Below are 23,420 nucleotides of genomic sequence, written 5' to 3'. Positions count from 1 at the left end.
CTTTCTAATGACAGAGGAAATGTATTAAACATAGCTGTTTTCTAAACCCAAGAGTGCCTGAGTTTTTTTTTTTTGTAGCCCCAACCTAATGCAATTATTCCCAAATTCACAGTTGGGTACACATAGGGGCACTCAGGCAATGTGACGCAACCAATGGAAAAGCAAACATCAGTGAAATTCAAAATGTCAGCCGTTAATTTGTTTTAGCGGCTTCACTTGTAGTGGAACAATAACACCTGTTTCCCAATAGCTTTTTTTTTCACAGACTTTATTTAATTGCTGCATGCAGCCAGATGCCTCCATTGAGATTTAAGTGTCATTCCCTCCTTGGAGAGCGAGGCGATGGTGATAGCCAACGGGCCGGGGAGAAATCTGACGGCTTGCACTTCTGATCTCTTTATCGATGGCTTTTACGAGGTAGCCGTCTTGAAAATAAAAAGTTAAGAACAGTTACAATTCAAACTACGTTTTATGGGAGAGGATCCTTGATTTTTATTGTTATAATCTTGTCGTAAAACTGAAGCCAATGTTCTATGAATATACAGTATGTAAAAAAAATTAACATTAGCCTAGACTAGAGGGGCTGCAGGTAGCCTAATGGTTAAGATCGTTGGGCCGGTAACCAAAAGGTTGTTGGTTTGAATCTCCGAGCCGACTAGGTAAAAACAAAATGCCGATGTGCCCTTGAGCAAGGCACTTAACCCTAATTGCTTCTGTAAATTGCTCTGGATAAGAGTGTCTGCTAAATGACAAAACATTTTAATGTAATTTTTTTCTCTTATGATGATGCCAAAAAAGATAATGTCTAGAACAAGGAAAGCTACAACTTGGGAGAATATTATTTTTCCCATTTGATCATTATCTCTTAGATAAATACACTAACTACCTAGTACACCAAGGATTTATGAAAAAACTCCCCTAGCGCTCTCTCTCTACTATTCAAGGTTGTCCTCTCCGCTCTGTCCTCCATCCTTTCCCCTTTAATCCCGGCTGGCTTAGCAGCCCCTAGCGCTGGTGCTCCACCTCTCTCTCCCTCTCGCACGTGTGTTTACCTCTGAGTTCAATAATTTTGACACAATCTGCTAAGAGCTAACGGAATTAAAGATCCCTTTGATAGTGAGCACAATGCTTCTCCGCCGGCAGACAAAGAGCCGATTGAGTTGGCAAACACCAAGATCTGTGGCACTTTTATGATCAAAGTGTCATGCGAAAGGCACTAACGGGACCATTTCCAGGAAAATGGGCTGACTGATGTGAAGGAGCGAGAGCTTTCCTTTATGAGGAAGACGCCACCCATCACAGACAATCAGGAGCGCATCAGCATTCCCTCTATGCTACGCGCTACAGCTAGGCTAGGCTAACAAAGTAGGCTTCTGTTTATTTAGTCTGTTCCCAGCCCAATGCTACGTGCTAGTCTAGCTAGCTGTCAGTACTCCAGTGCTAATTCGAAATCTCTACATACTGTATTGACCTGCTCCTTCAGCTTTAGCTTTACTTCTTTAGTTCATTTTTTCTCCACTTACCCACAGGTACGAGCGGTAACCTTGAAACTCCAACATGAAAGCTGAACAATGTCTCAGCCCCAATCCCCACTTGGGCTGTGTGGCTTGTTTCTGCTCTAATTGACTAAGATTCTTTGTGATGTTTTCTATGAGAGGGAATAATTAATGTGCATGCCATTTTTCACACAGTTTATGTAAAATGAGAAAGTCTTAATTAGGCAAAGTCAAGAGGTGACATTTTGTTATATATTTATTTTCTCTCTTTTCATACTTTATTTCATACTAATGGAACTTGTATGTCGTGTCAACCCTTTGCTAACTGTTATTTCTTCCGGTGGTTTTCAGCTGCAGAAAAGAGAGCGCTCTTGCCGGTTTTACGTGCAGGTATTTTGACTCTTATCTTTCACCCAGCTTCCTACCCTTCCCATCCGCCATGGTGCTGTGTTTTGGTGTAACCATGATTTGTGACTTGTTGCCCCACCATAATGTCATGCTTTGTGCTAATGATAGACCTGGCTGTGAAGGCATTTGTTGCTCAATGTTGGGCCTGCCAAGTAAACTTTGACCTTGTAAAATTGTGTCTGAAAACTTGGATCTAAATATAACACTTGGGGCAGCAGGTAGCCTAGTGGTTAGAGTGTTGGGCCAGTAACCGAAAGGTTGTGAGATCGAATCCCCGAGCTAACAAGGTAAAAATATGTCGTTCTGCCCCTGAACAAGGCAGTTAACCGACTGTTCCTAGGCCGTCATTGTATATAAGAATTTGTTCTTAACTGACTTGCCTAGTTCAATAAAGGTTCAATAATAAAAAATGTATCCGTGTGGATGCAACTATAGCTAGTTGCCATTTTTTTATCCAAGTTGTTGCTCATCTCACTTTGTCTTAACCACATCCCAATGTCCTAATTCTCCCGCCAACCCCCACCCCTGCAACCAATTCACATAGCCACCGTTTCCCAGCATGTTTTGCTTGTTAATGCTGTCGTCATGCCTCTGTGTTTGTGTTGTGATGGTTTTTGATAGTAAAACAACACTCCAAAGAAGAAACTGTATAAATACTGTATGTAATGCATACTATATTATAAGATCCTCGGTTGGTCATGGTTGAATAGGTTATGGTCTGGATATAAATGTCAAACAAGATATCAGTTTTTTTTTGCTTGAAGGAAATGTCACGTATGTTTTCCCTGCTGGAGACGCCAACAAGACGACCATATAATACGTTTAAGTTGTTTTCTTAGATGAAATAAAGAGAGCCATATATAATCATCTATAGCAATATACTTGTTCACAACACCACTATAACCTGATTATGTAATTCTAGCATATACTCACAGCTTTCACGTTGGTATAACCGTCAGTGGTTATGCACTCGCACCCAAGCTACCATCAAGTCATTTCATTTCAATGCCCCAAAGATTTTTTCCCCCCAGAAATGTAAATCCGACTTCCACATTTTTGTGTAATAAGTAGATATGGTTAAGAGCCAAAAGTGACCTCATTTTAACCAAAGCAAGTCAAAACCCACCGTCCACCAGTACTCCCCTGACAGGCAAGACTCACAGGGGGGTGTTATGACTCTTCATGATGAATAAAGCATGTGTGTCCCAATTTGTAGGGCCTCCACAGCTATTTCTTGAGCTCCAGTGTGGATTTGATGTCCCGGCTTGTCAGTAAAATGTCATCAAAATCTGTTCTACCTTGAGAAGAGCTACCGGATGAGTTGACATGAATGCTTCCCACCGCAGGAGGTTCCTATAGCTTACAGATGCTGTCCTACATTGTCTGTGGTAGGATCACATCTGTCAGGCGACATGAATTTGATTGTTTCCAATATTTTGCGGCATTTCTGAACTCACTTCAATACGTATGGGTTGTTTGATTGACCATTTTCCAGTGGATAAAAGTGGAGTATGTATAAGTATGTACAAGTATGCACAGCATTTGAATATCAGCTGGCGTTTTGCAAATTTTACATTTTAGTCATATAGCAGATGCTCTTATCCAGAGCGACTTACAGTGGTGAGTGCATACATTTTTGTATTGGTCCCCCCGTGGGAATCAAACCCACAACCCTGACGTTGCTAGCGCCATGCTCTACCTACTGAGCCACACGAGACACTTATTGTTTTATATGCACTGACTAAGAAATCAATTAATTATAGATGCCTGTGGGTTTGTGTGTGTATGCACGCAAGTGTGTGTGTGTGTGTGTGTGTGTGTGTGTGTGTGTGTGTGTGTGTGTGTGTGTGTGTGTGTGTGTGTGTGTGTGTGTGTGTGTGTGTGTGTGTGTGTGTGTGTGTGTGTGCAGTACCAGTCAAAAGTTTTGACACACCTACAAGGGTCTTTATTTTTACTATTTTCCACATTGTACAATAATGGTGAATAGATCAAAACTATGAAATAACACTTATGGAATCATGTCTTCACTATTCATCTACAATGTAGAACATTTAAAAAAATAAAGAAACACCCTGGAATGAGTAGGCGTGTCCAAACTTTTGACTGGTAATTTACATGGGCAACTGTTGAACCGTGCGCTGGCGTCGACTCGATACCTTCCCTGAGCCTGACAGTGTCAAACAAACGGGGATGGAATCTCATTCGACGAACCAGAATAATGGAACAACATCTGCTGGTCTTCTGTAAACGCAGACATCGATTGCGCTGTGTCATGGCTTTGAGGGACTTTCATTGATTAGGGAAATTGAGCAGTGTTTTCTCCAACTAGGCCCCTGGTGGTTCACGTAAGTGAGATTAGTGGAAGCATACAAAACAAACCAAGGCAGATGCCTCTCTGCTGCACCTGCCTGCCCAGACCTAGACGCACGCACTTGAATGCATGCACACAAATAGACAGACACACACACACATCCTCTGTTTTGGTACCGGGCTGAGCACACCATGCACAATCATTGCTGGCAATGAGGTAGAGGCATTATGTTAAACACAGTCTTCTCAGGGTCAAAAATATCTTGAAAAATCGAACAGATTATAGCAGTGCGAGGGTGGGCTTGGGTGAATTAACTGCCAGTGCACGTCGGAGGGCGTGGATGTTATTAAGATTGGTGATCAGGTATGCAGTCCCAACTGCTCGTTAGCCCCCTAATTGCTGGTTAGGAGGATGGAGCAGGTGTTTGCTCTCTAATGGAGATGAGAGGAGCCCGGTTCACCATCTTGATTTAGGGAATCCATCTTGTTTTATGTGGGGTGCTTGACAAAGCCATTTGCATGCCACCGGATCTACCCGAGACCATTATGGAATAACATCTTAGAAAGAGATTTGAGGTTGTCAGTAGTAGGCCAATATTTATAGATAATTCAACATGTCATGTTCTAGAGACACCTTAGTTGAAAGTGTTGAGAATATTGGGTCCCACGTTAAGCTAAACATGTCTTTTTAAAGCTTAATGAAGCCTACATAAACCCTTCATAAGGTCTATGTGGATGCGTGAGGAATTATAGTATTCAGTGACTAAATATACTGTAGCCTAGAGCATCATGGGAATTGTCAGTAGCTTTTCTTTGCTCCCTTTTTGAAAATAATATCTAACCTTCATTTACTACAAACATTCAGTACAAACCAGCCTCTCTATATTCACCCTAAAGGATTATGTCCCTATCAGATACATAAAAGACCTCTGGTCTTTGATTTTGAACAAACATAATCAAAATGGCACCCAGCTTTCTATCCTCTTTGGTGTATTAACTACTATCTTGTTTAGGTGCTTTGACACCATGGTTGGCCAATTACAGTGATTACATCCCCTTTGCGTCAAACGAAGGTCAAACGCCCTTATTTAAAATGGCTGTGACACACAATATTTCCAAAGGGATACGATTTTCAGCCAAGTGTATGTGGAGTTAAGGGATTTATCACATGGTATGACTTTCCTAGCTCCAGTAACTCCGAGTCGAGTATTAAAAATGGGAATTGTATCTCCTGGCGCGGGTGAAGGTCGTAAACCAATAAATTCCGGGATATAGAGAGGATATCGGGTACTAATCCATTGTTCACCGCAACTCCCGCTCCCCTTCTTCCTCGTATATGGGGGTAACTAGTGATTGTGTCACAGTAGAAGGCGACCTCAGAAAGGCCGGAATGGAAGGGGGCGCCTTGTCCAAGAGCCTAATGCGATTATAACATTTTATCGGACGGCCAATTTGTTAAAAGATGAGGTTTGTTAAAATGACCACATAGTCATAAAGACTTCCCCGTCTAGCTACCCCCGACAACCATTCTGCCCTGCGGTTTACTGTCTACAGACTCCACCCTCGCTATGTTTTATGGACCGTGTCTGTTCACGGTCAGAGTTCGACAGCAGTAAAATAAGGTCATTCAATGAAAAAGTACCTCCGCCTCAGAACCATACATTTTCTTGGTAATTTACTAACAGACACCATAGAACTTCTCATGAAGTGTCTTCCTATTGAGTTCATTTCTAGGAATTTGCATGGCGGATAGACTTGATTTGGGGTCATAGTTGACTTTGCGACGAGGTGCTGTTTGTTCTACTCTCCCTTGTTAAATAATGAGCAGTGTTCATATTGACACAACTTTGGATTAGCTTTCTTGAGTGCATCTGCTTGTTTTTGTGTTGTATGCGCTTACTGTGTTTGAATGCCCCACACATTCCTCCACGGAACTATCGATAGCGGATATATTAGTAGTAATTGCGTTTATTGGTAGTGCGCAGCCATAGATTGAATTGGTCACCAATTGACAATTGGATCATGTAACGCAACTGTGGAAATACATGGAGCTTTTAATGTCACAGTCCATTTTATTGATAACCAGGAAGCGTTGAAGTGTCTTGCTGAGATTGGTCATGCATGCTGGCAGTCGCATATTGAGGACCATTGAGTGAGCAGGGTTGAAGGGTCAAGCACACTGAGAATACTCCACTGATATTGTGGCATTACCACATTGTATTGCAGAGTATATTGTAGAGAGCGAGAGCAAAAGAGAGGGAATAGAAAGGAAAATGGTAAAAGACTCATAGACACCAGCAGTGTGAGGCAGAATTGGAGTGAAGGAGCAGATTATATTTTCCAACCGAACATGTTACAGAAAAAGATAGGGGATGAGTGGAAAAGGGAAGTGGAAAGTGAGGAAGTGGGAGTCGGACTCGCGCTCCATCCCTCTTCCGTTCCGCTAAGCCGTTGACGGGAGTTCAGGCTCAGCCAGAATCAATTTCCCCGACCTGGAGTTCGTTTCATCAATCAGCACGCACACACACACACACACACACACGCACACACCACACAGGCTGACTTGGACCAGTTCCAGGCCCCAGTCTAACATCCCACCCCTTCCATCCCCCTCATTGGTGTAGAGCAATCAGAGCGTGCAACAGAACCGTGTACCGTCTACACTCGGTTTGTTGTTTTTATGAAATTGTTTTCATTAAATTGTTTCTAATCATAGCTAAAGTTTGTATTGCTACGGATTCCGCGATGCGGTCAGCCTTTCCCGGCTGGGACCGTAAGTTTGTCCCAGATTCCTGTTAAGTAGCAGTTAGCTGCTAGCCATCATGAAAATGGAGCAAGCTAACGCTAGCAGTGCTAGCACACCAGTGTTTCTATCCACAGCTGGGCACAAATGCTTCAGGTGTGGGATTATTTTCACACAATCACAAGATGGAGATAAGGTGTAACTGCAAGATGGACAAGGATTTGTCTGCCCTAAATGCACCACCATCAAGCATTTAAGGGAAGAGGTCCTCCGGCTGTTAGCTCGGCTGCGACCTTGCTGTAACCCAGGCAAACCAAATCTGTTTTTAATGCCTCGTATAGCAAATCTGTCGATGACTCAGGCGGTCTGATCTGTCCCAATCCAACGGACAGATGTTCAGCTCAACTCCGCGACCTGTGAGAGACTGGGCACTCGCAAGGCGTAGGAGATCATGAGGCAATCTGGCCACCCATCTATCCAAGAAAATCAGATCCAGCTATCAAACAGCTTTGCCCCGCATGAGATGGACCTAGCATCCCCGGGAGACGGATCCTTGGTGTATACCAACAGCTGGCGGCCACCCAGTGGCACCCTCCCCCACGGCCACCACAGTTCACCGGGTCCTTTCCCCATAGGATTCCTTCACTATCATTGTGGGCAGCTCGATGGTGAGAGATTTTGGCCTGCCTACGGTCTGTGGACTGACCAAGGTCCACTGTCACCCAGGAGCCTGTGGTGACCACAATATTGACACCATCATCACTCACGTAGGTTATAACAACCTTCGTTTTAGGCGATCTGTGGGAGAACTACAATCATTTTTTGAAAGACCCTCACTAGCACAGGGAAGAATAATGAATGATCTCCCATGCTACAGAAGGGGTTCGCAACATTTCAGCTGACTTTTTGCCCTAAATGAGTACCGATAGAAACTTTGCAACAACAGGAATGTCTCTTTTTGTGACAACTTTGATTTGCTGTGGGAGCAACCGACAATTTATTTTAAAGAGACTGGATTCACCCCAACCGCAGGGGTTCCAGGATTATTTCCAGCAACATCGCAAACTGTTTTCGAGACTGACGGACAGGGTCTGGTAGTGCTCCAGGTGATTTTAATCTTTTGAGTTCTATGGACTTTATACAACATGTTATTGGGCCCACCCTTACCTGCAGCCATACTCTGGACCTGGTTATTACCAAGGGCCTTTCTATAGACATATCCTCTATTGTTGATGTTGCTTTATCTGATCACCACTATGTATTTTTTACTGCCTTGTTGCCCATAGCACAGGGTAATACTGAACGCATTAAGAAACACTATATTAACTCTGAAGTTGCTCCAGATTTTATTGAGTCTATGAACAATATTCCATCACTTATTCTGCCTTTCTCTTGTGATGATTTAGTTGATAACTTAAATAGCAAATTAAGGGAAACCGTTGATGCCACAGCTCCAATAAAGTTGAAAAAGGCCACATCCAAACCCGAGAGCCCTTTGGATGAGTGAGGAAACTAATAAATGAAAGAGAAATTGCAGGTCCATTATGATTTTCCGAGAAAGCAACTTGGCATATATAACAAGGCAATTAGAAATGCCAGACGGGCTCATTTTCCTAACTTGATCACTAATAATCTGAATAATTTGAGAGTGCTCTTCTCGACCATTGATGGTGTGATAAATCCTACCCCCGCAAACCTATGTGAACTTTCCCCCACATCTAAAAGTGATGAGTTTATGGTGTATTTCAGAGATAAGATAACAAACATTAGGCTGGGTATCAGTCAAGCAAGACCTGATGAGAGGTTTGATACTGTATGTACGCTAGCCCAGTGTTTCCCAACCAGGGGTGCTAGGATGGGGGTACTTGGCCTATCCACAGGGGGTACTTCAGAAGACTCATGAGACCATAGGCTTACTGGTAAAATGCATATGAAGGGGTACTTCAAGGGTAATCTGGGCAGAGCAAAATGTACTTGGCGGTACAGTAACTGAGAATGGTTGGGAACCACTGCCCTAGCCAACCACACAAAGGCATTATGGATATATTTTCCCTGGTTGACGCACATGCTCAGATAAGTGATATCACAACTTAAGCCTTCACAACCCGCCTTCGCGATCCTATGCCCACCATCTTCTTCAAAACCTTTTTTGAAGTGCAAGCTATTGTTAATCACTCTCTGTTCACAGACACTTTCCCCACTGCACTAAAAACTGCTATGGTAAAACCCCTTCTGAAGAAAAGTCATCTAGATTCTTCAACTTCAACATTTTACAAAATTTCTTCAACATTTTCGGCCAATCTCCAACCTGCCATTCTTCAGCAAAATTCTGGAGAAACTGGTGTTCAAACAGCTAAAAAAACAAATATGTGCCAACTGGAATTTTTCTAAAATACAATCTGGTTTTCGTGCCCAGCCTTAGTTAAAGTGGTAAATGATCTTAGAGCCAGCACAGATGCCAAACAGCTCTCTGTCCTTGTACTCTTGGATTTAAGTGCTGCGTTCAACACGGTTGACCATGACGTCCTTCTGGACAGACTGGAGATGTGGGTTGGCCTCTACGGTCCAGTTCAAATTGGTTTAGGACCTATTTAACCGCTCTAGTTTTTTGTCATCCTTTGTGAACATAACTCAGAGAAAATTCATATCTCATGTGGTGTTCCAGAACGTTCCGTTTTTGGGCCTGGTACTGTTTAGTTTATATACTGTATGTTACCCCTTGGCAGCGTTATCAGAAAGCACAGCATTCATTTTCACTGCGACGCAGACAATACACAACTTAACATTTCTGTGTCACCAGAGGATTTTAGAGCCACGGATAAATTATTAGACTTTATTAGTGATTTAAATACTTGGATGGCTCACAACTTCCTCCAGCTAAATCAAGAAAAGAGAGGTAATTATTGTTGGAGCCAAAGCACAGATGGAGAATATGGACGCACATTTTAATTTAAAGGCAATAAGGATAAAACAGCAGGTAAAAAGCCTAGGTGTTATTTTAGATTCTAAACTAAATTTCGAATCACACATTAGGATTGTGACCAAAATAGCTTTTTACCACCTGATGAACGGTGCCAAGGTGCTCTCAGGCTGATACAGAGAGACTCATCCATGCTTTTATTACAAGCATGCTTGACTACTGTAATGCTCTCCTGTCTGATCTACCCAAGAAAGCCATTGGTCAACTGCAAAACATACAGAATGCTGCAGCATGGGTACTGACCAAGATCAGACAGAGAGCACACTTTACACCGGTCGTAAGGTCTCTGCACTGGTTGCCTGTGAGTTTTAGAATACATTTTAAGATTATTCTATTGGTTTTTAAATCAATCCATGATTGTGCACCTCAATACATGTCAGACATGCTTTTAAGTTATGTACCGAGTAGGTCCCTCAGGTCCTCTGCCACTGGCCTTTTAACTATCCTAAAGCCTAGGACCAAGAGGCATGGAGAGGCAGCCATTAGTTACTGTGCCCCCAGCCTCTCGAATAGCCTGCCAGAGAACCTGAGGGGAACCGAAACTGTGGACATTTTTAAAAGAGATCGTAAAACACACCTTTTTAGCTTTGCTTTTCCTTGGGGTGCTTTTTAGTCGTTCAGATTTTATTGTTATTCTTTTGGTTTTTTATCCTCTTGTTGTGTGGTAAATGTTTCAGTTGTTATTTTCATAGTTTTTATTTGTTTTTTTCCCCCTGTGAATCACATTGTGTTGCATTCCATGTCTGAAATGTGCTGTATAAATAAAGCTTGATTTGATTTGAAATGACTGCAGCAAGATAAGTTGGCCCTGTTCGAATTATTCTAGATTGCATCCTTTCTTTACCCCTTATTTGGAATGATCACTGATCTGATATCGATCTGGATTGGTTAAAGCGAAGTATTGGAACCTGTGCTTTAACCTAGTAAAAATCAAATCAGTAAGTACTCAAAGAAGGGAGAGAGTACAGAAGGATGTAATTCACAAATATTAGAACAGGGTATTTTTCTTGCCCAGTCATCAGCTTGTTACAACCATAGCATTCGGGGGTGTAGGCTATCTAGTTGATGATTAACATTTCCAGACCAGCCAAGAACCAGGAAGTGCTGGTTTCCCTGGGTGCCTTGGATCTTTCAAGAGAGCAGAGGAAACTGAGTGGGGGGGAAATACAGAAACATAACAGTGGTTGAAAGTTTGGAGCTCTCTGAGCCGAACCACTGCTTCTGACAGATGGAGAAGCAGTCTGTCTGCAGTAAGGCATCCACACTCCTCTACTCCGCTACACTGAGTGTGTTGTGCTGCTTGAGTACATCCCTCTCGGCTCTCTCTATCCCTCTCTCGCTCCCTCTCTCTCTCTCCCCCTTTGGAAATAAGAGGCTCTTGTGAAAAGAGTTTGTTGTCCCCAGGGGTAAACCATAGATCTCATTTGTCTGTGAAGGTTGCCTGCTAGACTTGTAGACTCAGTGCTAAGCTTAATTACTCCGACTTATATATTTCTTGCCCAGAATCCTTAAACTTGCTTGCCACAGTCTTCAGAAAGTAGTTAGAGACCTTTCAAGAAGTAAATGTTGGGCTGTTGGTTCTACTAAGCTAACGTATGGAATTTTTTAAAGATGGTCATCCCATGGGTCATTTAGCCATTTGATTTTGAATGTTTAGAATCCCTGCAGGTATACAGTACCAGTCAAAAGTTTGGACACACCTACTCATTCTAGGGTTTTTCTTTATTTTGACTATTTTCTACATAGTAGAGTAAGTCTTGACAGTCTCGTCGTTGTCGGTGATCAGGCCTACCACTGTTGTCGGTGATCAGGCCTACCACTGTTGTCGTCGGCAAACTTAATGATGGTGTTGGAGTCATGCTTGGCCATGCAGTCATGGGTGAACAGGGAGTACAGGAGGGCACTGAGCACGCACCCCTGAGGGGCCCTTGGCAGGTGTGGATCAGCTTGGCAGGTGTGTTGTTACCTACCCTTACCACCTGGGAGCGGCCCGTCAGTAAGTCCAGGATCCAGTTGCAAAGGGAGGTGTTTAGTCCCAGGTTTGTTTGATTAGCGATGAGCTTTGATGGCACTATGGTGTTGAACGCTGATAGCATCCTCACATAGGTGTTCCTTTTGTCTAGGTGGGAAAAGGCAGTGTGGAGTGCAATAGAGATTGCATCATCTGTGGATCTGTTGGGGTGGTATGCAAATTGGAAGGTCAACATTCACAAGGCCTGCTTCAGTGTTGTTTGACTCGAAGTGAGCATAAAGTTATATAGCTCGTCTGGTGGGCTCGTGTCACTGGGCAGCTCACAGCTGTGCTTCCCTTTCTTGTCTGTAATAGTTTGCAAGCCCTGCCACATCAGACAAGCCTCAGATGGTTTTGTACTATGTATTGACGCTTTTCCTGTTTGATGGTTCGTCGGAGGGCATAACAGGATTTTTTATAAGCGTCCTGGTTAGAGTCCCGCTCCTTGAAAGTGGCAGCTCTATCCTTTAGCTCAGTGGGGATGTTGCCTGTAATCCATGGCTTCTGATTGGAGTATGTACGTACGGTCACTCTGGGGATGACGTCATCAATGTACTTAATGATGAAGCCTGTGACTGATGTGGTGTACTCCTCAATGCCATCGGAGGAATCCCGGAACATATTCCAGTCTGTGCTAGCAAAACAGTCCTTTAGCTTAGCATCTGCTTCCTCTGACCACTTCCTTATTGAGCGAGTCACTGGTACCTCCTGATTTAGTTTTTGATTGTAAGAAGGAACCAGGAGGATAGAGTTATGGTCAGATTTGCCAAATGGAGGGTGAGCGAGAGCTTTGTACACATCTCTGTGTGTGGAGTAAAGGAGGTCTACAGTTTTATTTAAAAAAATGATGTTCTCTCTGGTTGCACATTTAACATGCTGGTAAAAATTAGGTAAAATGTCACGACCTGACCTGATTATGTCTCTATTTTGGTTTGGTCAGGGTGTGATTTGGTTGGGCATTCTATGTTCTATGTTTTGTATTTCTTTGTTTTGGCCGGGTATGGTTCTCAATCAGGGACAGCTGACTATCGTTGTCTCTGATTGGGAACCATACTTAGGTAGCTTTTCCCCACCGATGCTTTGTGGGTAGTTATTTTCTGTTTTGTGTTTCTGCACCTGACAGGACTGTTTCGGTTTCATTCATTCTCTTTGTTATTTTTGTTATAGTGTTCAGTTTAAATAAAAAGCATGAACACTTACGACGCTGCGCTTTGGTCAGATTATTCCTCATCCGACGACGACACCCGTGACTTAAAAGAGATTAACGTTTCCCTGCATTAAAGTCCCTGGCCACTAGGAGCGCCGCCTCTGGATGAGCATTTTCTTGTTTGCTTATGGCCTTACCTGTGGATGTATTTCAAGGCCAACCTTCAAACTCAGTGCCTCTTTGCTTGACATCATGGGGAAATCAAAATAAATCAGTCAAGACCTCAGAAAAAAAATTGTACACCTCCACAAGCAATTTCCAAACGCCTGAAGGTACCCCATTCATCTGTACAAACAATAGTACGCAAGTATAAACACCATGGGACCACACAGCCGTCATACCGCTCAGGAACGAGACGCGTTCTGTCACCTAGAAATGAACGTACTTTGGTGCGAAAAATGCAAATCAATCCCAGAACAGCAGCAAAGGACCTTGTGAAGATGCTGGAGGAAACAGGTACAAAAGTATCTATATCCACAGTAAAACGAATCCTATATCGACATAGCCTGAAAGGCCGCTCAGCAAGGAAGAAGCCACTGCTCCAGAACCGCCATAAAAAAGCCAGACTACGGTTTGCAACTGCACATGGAGACAAACATCGTACTTGGAGAAATGTCCTCTGGTCTGATGAAACAGAAATAGAATTGTTTGGCCATAATGACCATCGTTATGTTTGGAGGAAAAAGGGGGATGCTTGCAAGACGAAGACCACCATCCCAACCGTGAAGCACGGGGGTGGCAGCATCATGTTGTGGGGGTGCTTTCTGCAGGAGGGACTGGTGAACTTCACAAAATAGATGGCGTCATGAGGAGGGAAAATGATGTAGATAAATTGAAGCAACATCTCAAGACAACCGTCAGAAATGGGTCTTCCAAATGGACAATGACCCCAAGCATACTTCCAAAGTTGTGGCAAAATGGCTTAAGGACAACAAAGTCAAGGTAGTGGAGTGGCCATCACAAAGCCCTGACCTCAATCCTATAGCAAATTTGTGGGCAGAACTGAAAAAGCATGTGCGTGCAAGGAGGCCTACAAACCTGACTCAGTTACACCATGTCTGTCAGGAGAAATGGGCCAAAATTCACCCAACTTATTGTGGGAAGCTTGTGGAAGGCTACCCGACGCGTTTGACCCAAGTTAAACAATTTAACGGCAATGCTACCAAATACTAATTGAGTGTATGTGAACTTCTGACCCACTGGGAATGTGATAAAGAAATAAAAGCTGAAATAAATCATTCTCTCTACTATTATTCTGACATTTCACATTCTTAAAATAAAGTGGTGATCCTAACAGACCTAAGAGAGGGAATTTTTGTCTATATATGATGAATTGAATTTGGCCTTTCTGCTGTTACCCCATAGAAACACATTGCATAATACATTTATACATGGCAGAAGAGATGGGTTGATACAGCTTCCTCTTTCTCATATTGTTTTCCCATTTGCTTGATTATGCTGGCAATTGGCATCAAACAAACCATCGAACAATATAGCTCTTTCCTGTATCCACATTTTATATCCTTCATTACGCCCTTTATACATTTGCTGTAAGTCCATGAAGATGATTGACGCAGATGGCATGTCACTCAATAATGCGTCCGGTAATGGCTCTGTTTTATTTCCATCTTTTGTAGCTAGGTCAAAGCACATGTAACAGAGATTATCCATATCCTCAAAACCGGCATTTTGAAGCCAAAATACATCCAGATTTATATTCATAATTGATTTGTCCTCTGTTAGGTCCACAGATAAGCATCATAACCCCATATTAAGCAGCTAAACCCATCATAATTTGACTTTCTGATTCAAAATGAGGGGCTTTATACTTGAATCCGCACACTAATCAATGCCCTATCATTTCTGAGTACCCCTATCCAAAATACGGCTTTGTGTCGCATTGATTTGCAAATGCTACCCTATTAGGTACCATACCCAAAGACTGCACTTTACTCAAAATTGAGTTTATCACATTTTTGATGGCTCCAGCATGTACACTCTGGAAGGACAGATTGCTTAGTAGATTGCAGTTTCAGACTTCATCATATTTAAACTGGCGAAGGGGAAAATATTCCAGTGCTGCAGAGAAACAGCTCCTTAATTGAGAGCCAATCAACCTCGGCGTCTCTGTTAATGTCAAAAGGTACGATTTGAGTTTGGCTGAAGGTAATGAATAATTGCATCAAAGTTGGGCGCTTGCCTGGCTTAAAGACAGTGTTTGTGCGCCGGGGAGTGTGGAATAGCCAGCTGGTGCTATTTGATTTTCCCTTCATCTCAGCGCACTAGTGAGTTGAATACAACCACCTCTCTTCCTCATGCTCTTGTCTATTCTGTACCAGATATAGTCTAGATTAGCTGCCACTGTGTCCACAACAAAGACACTCGTCTTAAGGATCTACATAATTAATTGGAAGCTGATAACTCTTGTGTGTATAGGTTATGTAATTTATAATGTTTGTAGTATCAGGCTTTTTTAAATATCTCAATCAGTTTGATTCTGCAGGGCAGCTCCAATGGGCTGCTTTGTCATTGCATTGCCTGGATCCCGCTGTTCTGGAATCAACTCTGAAACTCCTATTCTCTTTCATAGTCCATTGATCAAAACGGAACCTACTGTAGCCACTGGGATAACACCAAGGTATTGCCGTATGCAATGTTGGAGGAGCTTTCTTCCCCCCTCTTAAAAAGCTTGATGTTTCTCCCTTAGATTCTCGCCAATGAGCATTTACGATCAGCCCGGTGTCCGTCTTTGCAAACGCAGAGGTGTAAATTGGCCTTTGAAGCTGTGGGATATCAGAGAGGCTGTGATGATTTCTTTCAAATTATGAATTATTTTTCTCAGTCTGTTCTGTGAAACCCTTTGTTCAATAGTACTCATCAATGTTTGATTATTAGATTTTAAAACGAAAAAGCACCTGTGAATTCTGTGCGAACACCTATTCATGGACGGAATTTTCAGTTTTGATAATGCATTTTCTTCTGTTGCATCAGAGGGATGGAGTAGTTTAGCTTGAACAATTAGTTTTCTATTCAAATGTCTTGCCATCAGTTGCTCACAATTTCTCCTCTTGTCTGGAGATTGCTCCCCTTTTCTGTTTCCCTGGTTAATTGGTTTAAGGTTATTGTGTTCAATTATTGTGGGATTAGGGAAAATATAATTGAGGTTAAACAATATTAATAGACAGTGTTCCTCAACGAGTGGTCGTCCTGAGTAGCCGACAACAAAAATTGTGTACCACCATTGGCTTCTGTACTAAATAATATTATATTATGATTAATTAATGGTATTCTGTTTCAGTGTGTTTACATGCATGCGTTAATGTAGCATGGAGATTTTTGGGGGTGCATCAGCCTGGCCTACATGCATCAGCCTGGCCTACATGCATCAGCCTGGCCTACATGCATCAGCTTGGCCTACACCTGTTCTGTGATGTACAGTGCATTCGGAAAGTATTCAGACCCCTTGTCTTTTTCCACATTTTGTTACATTTTAGTCTTGTTCTAAAATATATTACATTTTTTTCCTTATCAATTGACACACAATACCCCATAATAACAAAGCGAAAAGTTTATTTTTTATTTTAATTTTTGCTAATTTATTAAAAATAAAACAGAAATACCCTTATTTACATAAGTATTCAGACCCTTTGCAATGAGACTCGAAATTGAGCTCAGGTGCATCCTGCTTCCATTGATCATCCTTGAGTTCTACTACTTGATTGGTGTCCACCTGTGGTAAATTCAATTGATTGTACATGATTTGGAAAGGCACACACCTGTCTATATAAGTTCCCACAGTTGACAGTGCATGTCAGAGCTAAAGGGATTGTCCGTAGAGCTCCGAGACAGGATTGTGTCGAGACACAGATCTGGAGAAGGGTACCAAAAAATGTCTACAGCATTGAATGTCCCCAAGAACACAGTGACCTCCATCATTCTTAAATGGAAGAAGTTTGGAACCACCAAGACTCTTCCTAGAGCTGGCCGCCCGGCCAAACTGAGCAATCGGGGGAAGGGCCTTGGTCAGGGAGGTGACCAAGAACCAAATGGTCACTCTGACAGAGCTCCAGAGTTCCTCTGTGGAGATGGGAGAACCTTCCAGAAGGACAACCATCTCTGCTGCAGTCCACAAATCAGGCCTTTATGGTAGAGAGGCCAGGCGGAAGCCACACCTCAGTAAAAGGCATATGACAGCCTACTTGGAGTTACTTGGAGTTTGCCAAAAGGCACCTAAAGGACTCTGGCCACGAGAAACAAGATTCTCTGGTCTGTTGAAGCCAAGATTGAACTCTTTGGCCTGAATACCAAGTGTCACGTCTGGAGGAAACCTGCAACAATCCCTACGGTGAAGTGTGGTGGCAGTATCATGCTGTGGGGATGTTTTTCTCTGCGGCAGGGGCTGGGAGACTAGTCAGGATCGAGGGAAAGATGAACGTAGCAAAGTACAGAGAGATCCTTGATGATAACCAGGACAACGACCCTAAGCACACAGCCAAGACAACGCAGGAGTGGCTTCGGTCAAGTCTCAATGTCATTTCGCTTCACTCGCAATAACATCTGCTAACCATGTTGTATGTGACCAATACAATTTGATTTGATGTCCTTGAGTGGCCCAGCCAGAGCCCGGACTTTAAACCTATCGAACATTTCTGGAGAGACCTGAAAATAGCTGTGCAGCGTCTCTCCCCATCCAACCTGACGGAGCTTGAGACGATCTGCAGAAAATAATGGGAGAACCTCCCCAAATAGGTTCAAGCGTCATACCCAAGAAAACTCGAGGCTGCCAAAGGTGCTTCAACAAAGTACTGAGTAAAGGGTCTGAATACTTATGTAAATGTGATATTTATGTTTTTGCTTTGTCATTATGGGGTATTGTCTGTAGATTGAGGGGGAAAAAACAATTTAATCAATTTTAGAATAAGGCTGTGATGTACCAAAATGTGGAACAAGTAAAGGGGTCTGAATACTTACCGAATGCAATGTATATAATGTCATTGTTTCTCTTGGTACGATTTACTATTGACTGTTTGACATGAATAATGGGTCATTTAAAAGGGGTAGTTAATAATGTTATGCCAGGACTTTTCAGAGGGAGAAACATCAGGTAAGGTAGTCACAGATGTATGCAGGAACGTTGGCGACGTTAGATATTAGCAGAGCCCTTCAAGAAAAACATCTGGCATAATTCATAGCAACATTGAGCCGTGGTGAATGTGTGGAGACAGTCAGTGGTAAATTGTACCAATATATACATCACAGAACAGGTGTAGGCCAGGCTGATGCATTTCCATGAATGTATTCACCCCCAAAAATCCTCCATGCTACATTAACACACTGAAGCAGAATACCATTAATTAATCATAATATAATATTATTAAGTTCAAAAGCCAATGGTGGAACACATTTTTTGTTGTCGGCTACTCAGGACGACCACTCGTTGAGGAACACTATGTTAAAATAGTTTAACCTCAATTATGTTTCCCCTAATCCCACAAATGAACAATCCGAAACCAATAAACCAGGGAGAAAGAAAAGAGAGCAATCTGCGGACAAGAGGAGAAATTGTGTCTAGCCGATGGCAAGACATTTGCCTACCCTTACTTGATATTTCTCCCTCTGGAAAGTCCTGGCATAACTTTGTTAACGAACCTTTTTAAATGACACATTATTCAAGTCAATTGGTGATTCTACAGTCTAAAGTCCTTCCATAACCCACACTGAAGCCATTGTTATCTTCCCTTTGCTAGCTCCCTACTGATGCTCTGGTTGGTTATCTCCCTCCACTATCATCATGTCGCTAACTCTCCTTGTTGTCTGGTGCAGGCTATGGTGGAGACTGTGAACAACCTGCTTCAGCCCCAGGCCCAGTCGGCGTGGAGGGACCTGAGCACCGGGGAGCAGTTGAGAGCAGCCACCATGCTACTGGACACGGTGGAGCAAGGAGCCTTCGTCCTGGCCGACAACCTGCTCAAGACGGACATCGTGCAGGAGAACACCGACAACATTCGTGAGTACAGACCGAGACCCATGTACACACACAGAGGCATAATGCCCACTCACACAGCACGAACATTAAATTAGATCTTATCACACACACACATGCATGAAGGCAGGCGGTCGTACACACACACACACACACACACACACACACACACACACACACACACACACACACACACACACACACACACACACACACACACACACACACACACACACACACACACACACACACACACACACACACACACACACAGTGTTATAACTTATTGATGTGGCAAAAAGAACTCTTCAGACACTGTTTTGTGAACACAAGAGGAGCTGTCAACCTGCCAGAACATGATTTCTGGAATGTGTAAGAGACACGATTGACTGAATGTTTTACAAACCTTTTCGTAGTCGTCATAGGACAGTGTGATCAAACACTGTCATCTCTTGATGTACTGTATATTTGTACTTCTGGAATATACAAGCTTGGTCCTGTGTGGCTCAGTTGGTAGAGCATGACCCCTTGCACTGCCAGGATTGTGGGTTTGATTCCCGCTGGGGCCACCAATATGAAAATGTATGCACGCACCACTCTAAGTCGCTTCCGTTAAAAGTGTCTGCTGAATGGGATATGTTATATTATTGTGTTACGATATACTGTACACACAAAGAGTAGAACATTTTACCTAGCGAAACGAGCAGGAAAAGTGTCTAGTCTGAAAGAGCAGTGGCTGTTGTCCAATCACGTCGGATTAAACAGATTACCACGTTTGCCAGTAATATGAGCATTAAGCCATCCTAATGTGATTTGTTTTGGTCGTCTAAGGAAATCAATTTGGACAAACTAAGTTCCTGTACAGTCATGCAGCCTCTGCGTCCCAAATGGCATCTTATTCCCGATATAGTGCACTACTTTTGACCCGAGCCCTATCGGGCCCTACATAAGGAATAGGGTTCCATTTGAGACGCATCCAGAGTCTTAGTCATTGTTTGAGTTTAGATTCAAGTTTCACGTTAGTCGCATGGACACCATCAAACGAAACTTAATAATAAAGGATAATAAATATTATGAATACCAACATAAAGTAAATGGCTCAGTAGAATAGAATAAACATTTTAGCATAAGTATAATACAGGAAGGCACAATTTATAGTCCAGTATTTATACATGTATTGGGGATGAGGGGCAGTTTTAAACTGAGCAGTATATATAATAAGAGTCTGGTAGCAGCAGTTGTGATGTGTGTGTGTAGCATGAATGTTTATGTGTGTGTGTGTATGTCTGTGTGGTTGGGTGCATGCGTGAGTGCATGAGTGAGTGCATCAGTGCTAAGGTGTGGAGAATCAGAGCAGGTGGTCAGTCCAGTTCCAGTGTTCAGCAGTCTGATGGCTTGTAGATAGAATCTGTCTCTGAGCCTGTTGGTATCAGACCTCATGCTCTGATACCGTCTGCCCGACAGTAAGGGAGAGAACAGCTCGTGGCCGGGGTGTGTGTGTGGTGTTTGAGTTTAGGCCAAATCTAAGCTAGTGTATTCAAGTTTTTTCAGAACCTGAATGTGATCATTTAGATATTGGGATATATTGTAAAACAAGTTATCCAATGATTGTTCCATGGAGGCAAAATGGTTTTTGATGTAGTATTGTATAACTTTTATACTGAACAAAAATATAAAAGCAACATGTAGCAATTTCAACAATTGTACTGCGTTACTGTTCATATAAGGAAATCAGTCAATTGAAATAAATGAATTAGGCCCTAATCTATAGATTTCACATGACCAGGCAGGGGCACAGTAATGATTGGGCCTGGGAGGGCATAGGCCCACTCACTTGGGAGCCAGGCCCAGCCAATCAGAATGAGATTTTCCCCACAAAAGGGCTTTATTCCAAAGAAACTCCTCAGTTTCATCAGCTGTCCAGGTGGCTGGTCTCAGAGGATCCCGTAGGTAAAGAAGCCGGATGTGGAGGTCTTGGGCTGGCTTGGTTACACGTGGTCTGCGGCTGTGAGGCCAGTTGGACGTACTGCCAAATTCTCAAAAATAACTTTAGGAGGCGGCTTATTGTAGAGAAATGAACATTACATTTCCTGGCAACAGTTCTGGTAGGCATTCCTGCAGTCAGGATACCAATTACATGCTCCCACAAATCTTGAGACATCTGTGGCATTGTGTTGTGACAAAACTGCACTTTTAAGTCGCCCAGCACAAGGTTCACCTGTGTAATAATCATGCTGTTTAATCATCTTATTTATATGCCACACCTGTCAAGTGGATGGATTATCTTGGCAGAGGAGAAATACTCACTAAGGGATGTAAACAAATTTGCGCACAAAATTTGAGAGAAGTAAGCTTTTTGTGCGTATGGAACATTTCTGGGATCTTTTATTTCAGCTCATGAAACATGGGACCAACACTTTACATGTTGCATTTATATTTTAGTTCAGTCTACATAGCTATTGCATAGACTTATATTTAGACTTATGGATGCCACCCATTAGATAAAATACAGAACGGTTCCGTATTTCACTGAAAGAATAAACGTCTTGTTTTCGAGATGATAGTTTCCGGATTCGACCATATGAATGACCTAAGGCTCGTATTTCTGTTTGTTATTATGTTATAACTAAGTCTATGATTTGATAGAGCAGTCTGACTGAGCGATGGTAGGCACCAGCAGGCTCGTAAGCATTCATTCAAACAGCACTTTCGTGCGTTTTGCCAGCAGCTCGTCGTTGTGCTTCAAGCATTGAGCTGTTTATGACTTCAAGCCTATCAACTCCCGAGATTAGGCTGGTGTAACCGATGTGAAATGGCTAGCTAGTTAGTGGGGTGCGCGCTAATAGCGTTTCAAACATCACTCGTTTTGAGACTTGGAGTGGTTATTCCCCCCGCGGCTTTTGTGGAGCGATGTGTTCCTGGTTCGAGCCCAGGTAGGGGCGAGGAGAGGGACGGAAGCTATACTGTTACACTGGCAATACTAAAGTGCCTATAACAACATCCAATCGTCAAAGGTATATGAAATACAAATCGTATAGAGAGAAATTGTCCTATAATTCCTATAATAACTACAACCTAAAACTTCTTACCTGGGAATATTGACTCCTGTTAAAAGGAACCACCAGCTTTCATATGTTCTCATGTTCTGAGCAAGGAACTTTAAACGTTAGCTTTTTTACATGGCACATATTGCACTTTTACTTTCTTCTCCAACACTTTGTTTTTGCATTATTTAAACCAAATCGAACATGTTTCATTTTATTTGAGGCTAAATTGATTTTATTGATATATTATATTAAGTTAAAATAAGTGTTCATTCAGTATTGTTTCAATTGTCATTATTACAAATGCATTTTTTTTTTAAATAGGCCGATTAATCGGCATCAGCTTTTTTTGGTCCTCCAATAACCGGTATCGGCGTTGAAAAATCATAATCGGTCGACCTCTAATTGATATATATATATTAAAAGCAGTTGGGTGATAGTGGATTTGTTTACACTCTCCCCTGATTGCCCTTAGCTGTCAGTTTTTGCAGAAAACGTCCATGTACACAGAAATGAAATTCTTAAAACATCTCAATGTTCTGGCCTATGCCCCTGGGTGATGAAACGCAAAGATACAGTGAGGCTTTGAACAACTGTTGTTGAATTGTAGACTTAACAAATCAACAGTTTAGATTTCAAACGGTTGTTGAACACAGTTGTAAGGAAGAGCGAAAGACGAGGGGAAGGAGGCGAGTGAATAAAACATGTTTGCGAGCTCTTGAAACTACCAGCGTGTATCCAGCATTTGGGAAAGATAATGTTATTATATAGCGCCCTTAGCATAAAAGGGATTTCTTTAAGCTCCTGCTGCCATGGCAACCTTAACATGTAGGTCTGACAAGTCGAATGAAGCAGCCTAGGTTGGGGAATTAACAACATGGGAATTTATTGTCTATGGTACTCAATTTATCCGGGTATTAAGGGATCCCAGCCGTGTTTGGAAGGAAACTAAGCAATCCCCTCATGGTGAACTACTGGTGTTTTTATATCCTTCATGGAGGTAGTCTGGTTAATCGTGCACAGTGACATGTTTACTAGGCCTTCACTTACGGTTTGCTCTGTTGAGTTTGCCAGCCAATGAGGTTGGTTTGTCCCCCGCGGTCACAGGTGCCCACCCCGTCATGTACATACATAAGTATTTAGACACCACAAAATAACCATGTCAAATTGTATTTGTTACATGCGCCGAATACAGCAGGTGTAGACTTTACATTAAAATGCTTACTTACAAGCCCTTT

General features: G+C 42.5%; 1 protein-coding gene across 6 annotated transcripts in view; it reads left to right on the top strand.

Annotated features, from left to right (window-relative positions):
• The window catches only part of LOC139534554 (adhesion G protein-coupled receptor L3-like), a 301,582-nt gene that overhangs the window by 207,324 nt on the left and 70,838 nt on the right, over window positions 1–23,420 (top strand). For all 6 annotated transcript variants that reach the window (XM_071333764.1, XM_071333763.1, XM_071333762.1 and 3 more), the window contains exons 10-11: window positions 1,848–1,886; window positions 18,979–19,162. In XM_071333764.1, the coding sequence (XP_071189865.1) occupies window positions 1,848–1,886; window positions 18,979–19,162 (223 nt within the window). The remainder of the gene's footprint in view (window positions 1–1,847; window positions 1,887–18,978; window positions 19,163–23,420) is intronic.

This window comes from Salvelinus alpinus, chromosome 11 (genome assembly GCF_045679555.1).
Source record: "Salvelinus alpinus chromosome 11, SLU_Salpinus.1, whole genome shotgun sequence".
NCBI lineage: Eukaryota > Metazoa > Chordata > Actinopteri > Salmoniformes > Salmonidae > Salvelinus > Salvelinus alpinus.
This window is presented reverse-complemented; position numbering and strand designations above follow the sequence as displayed.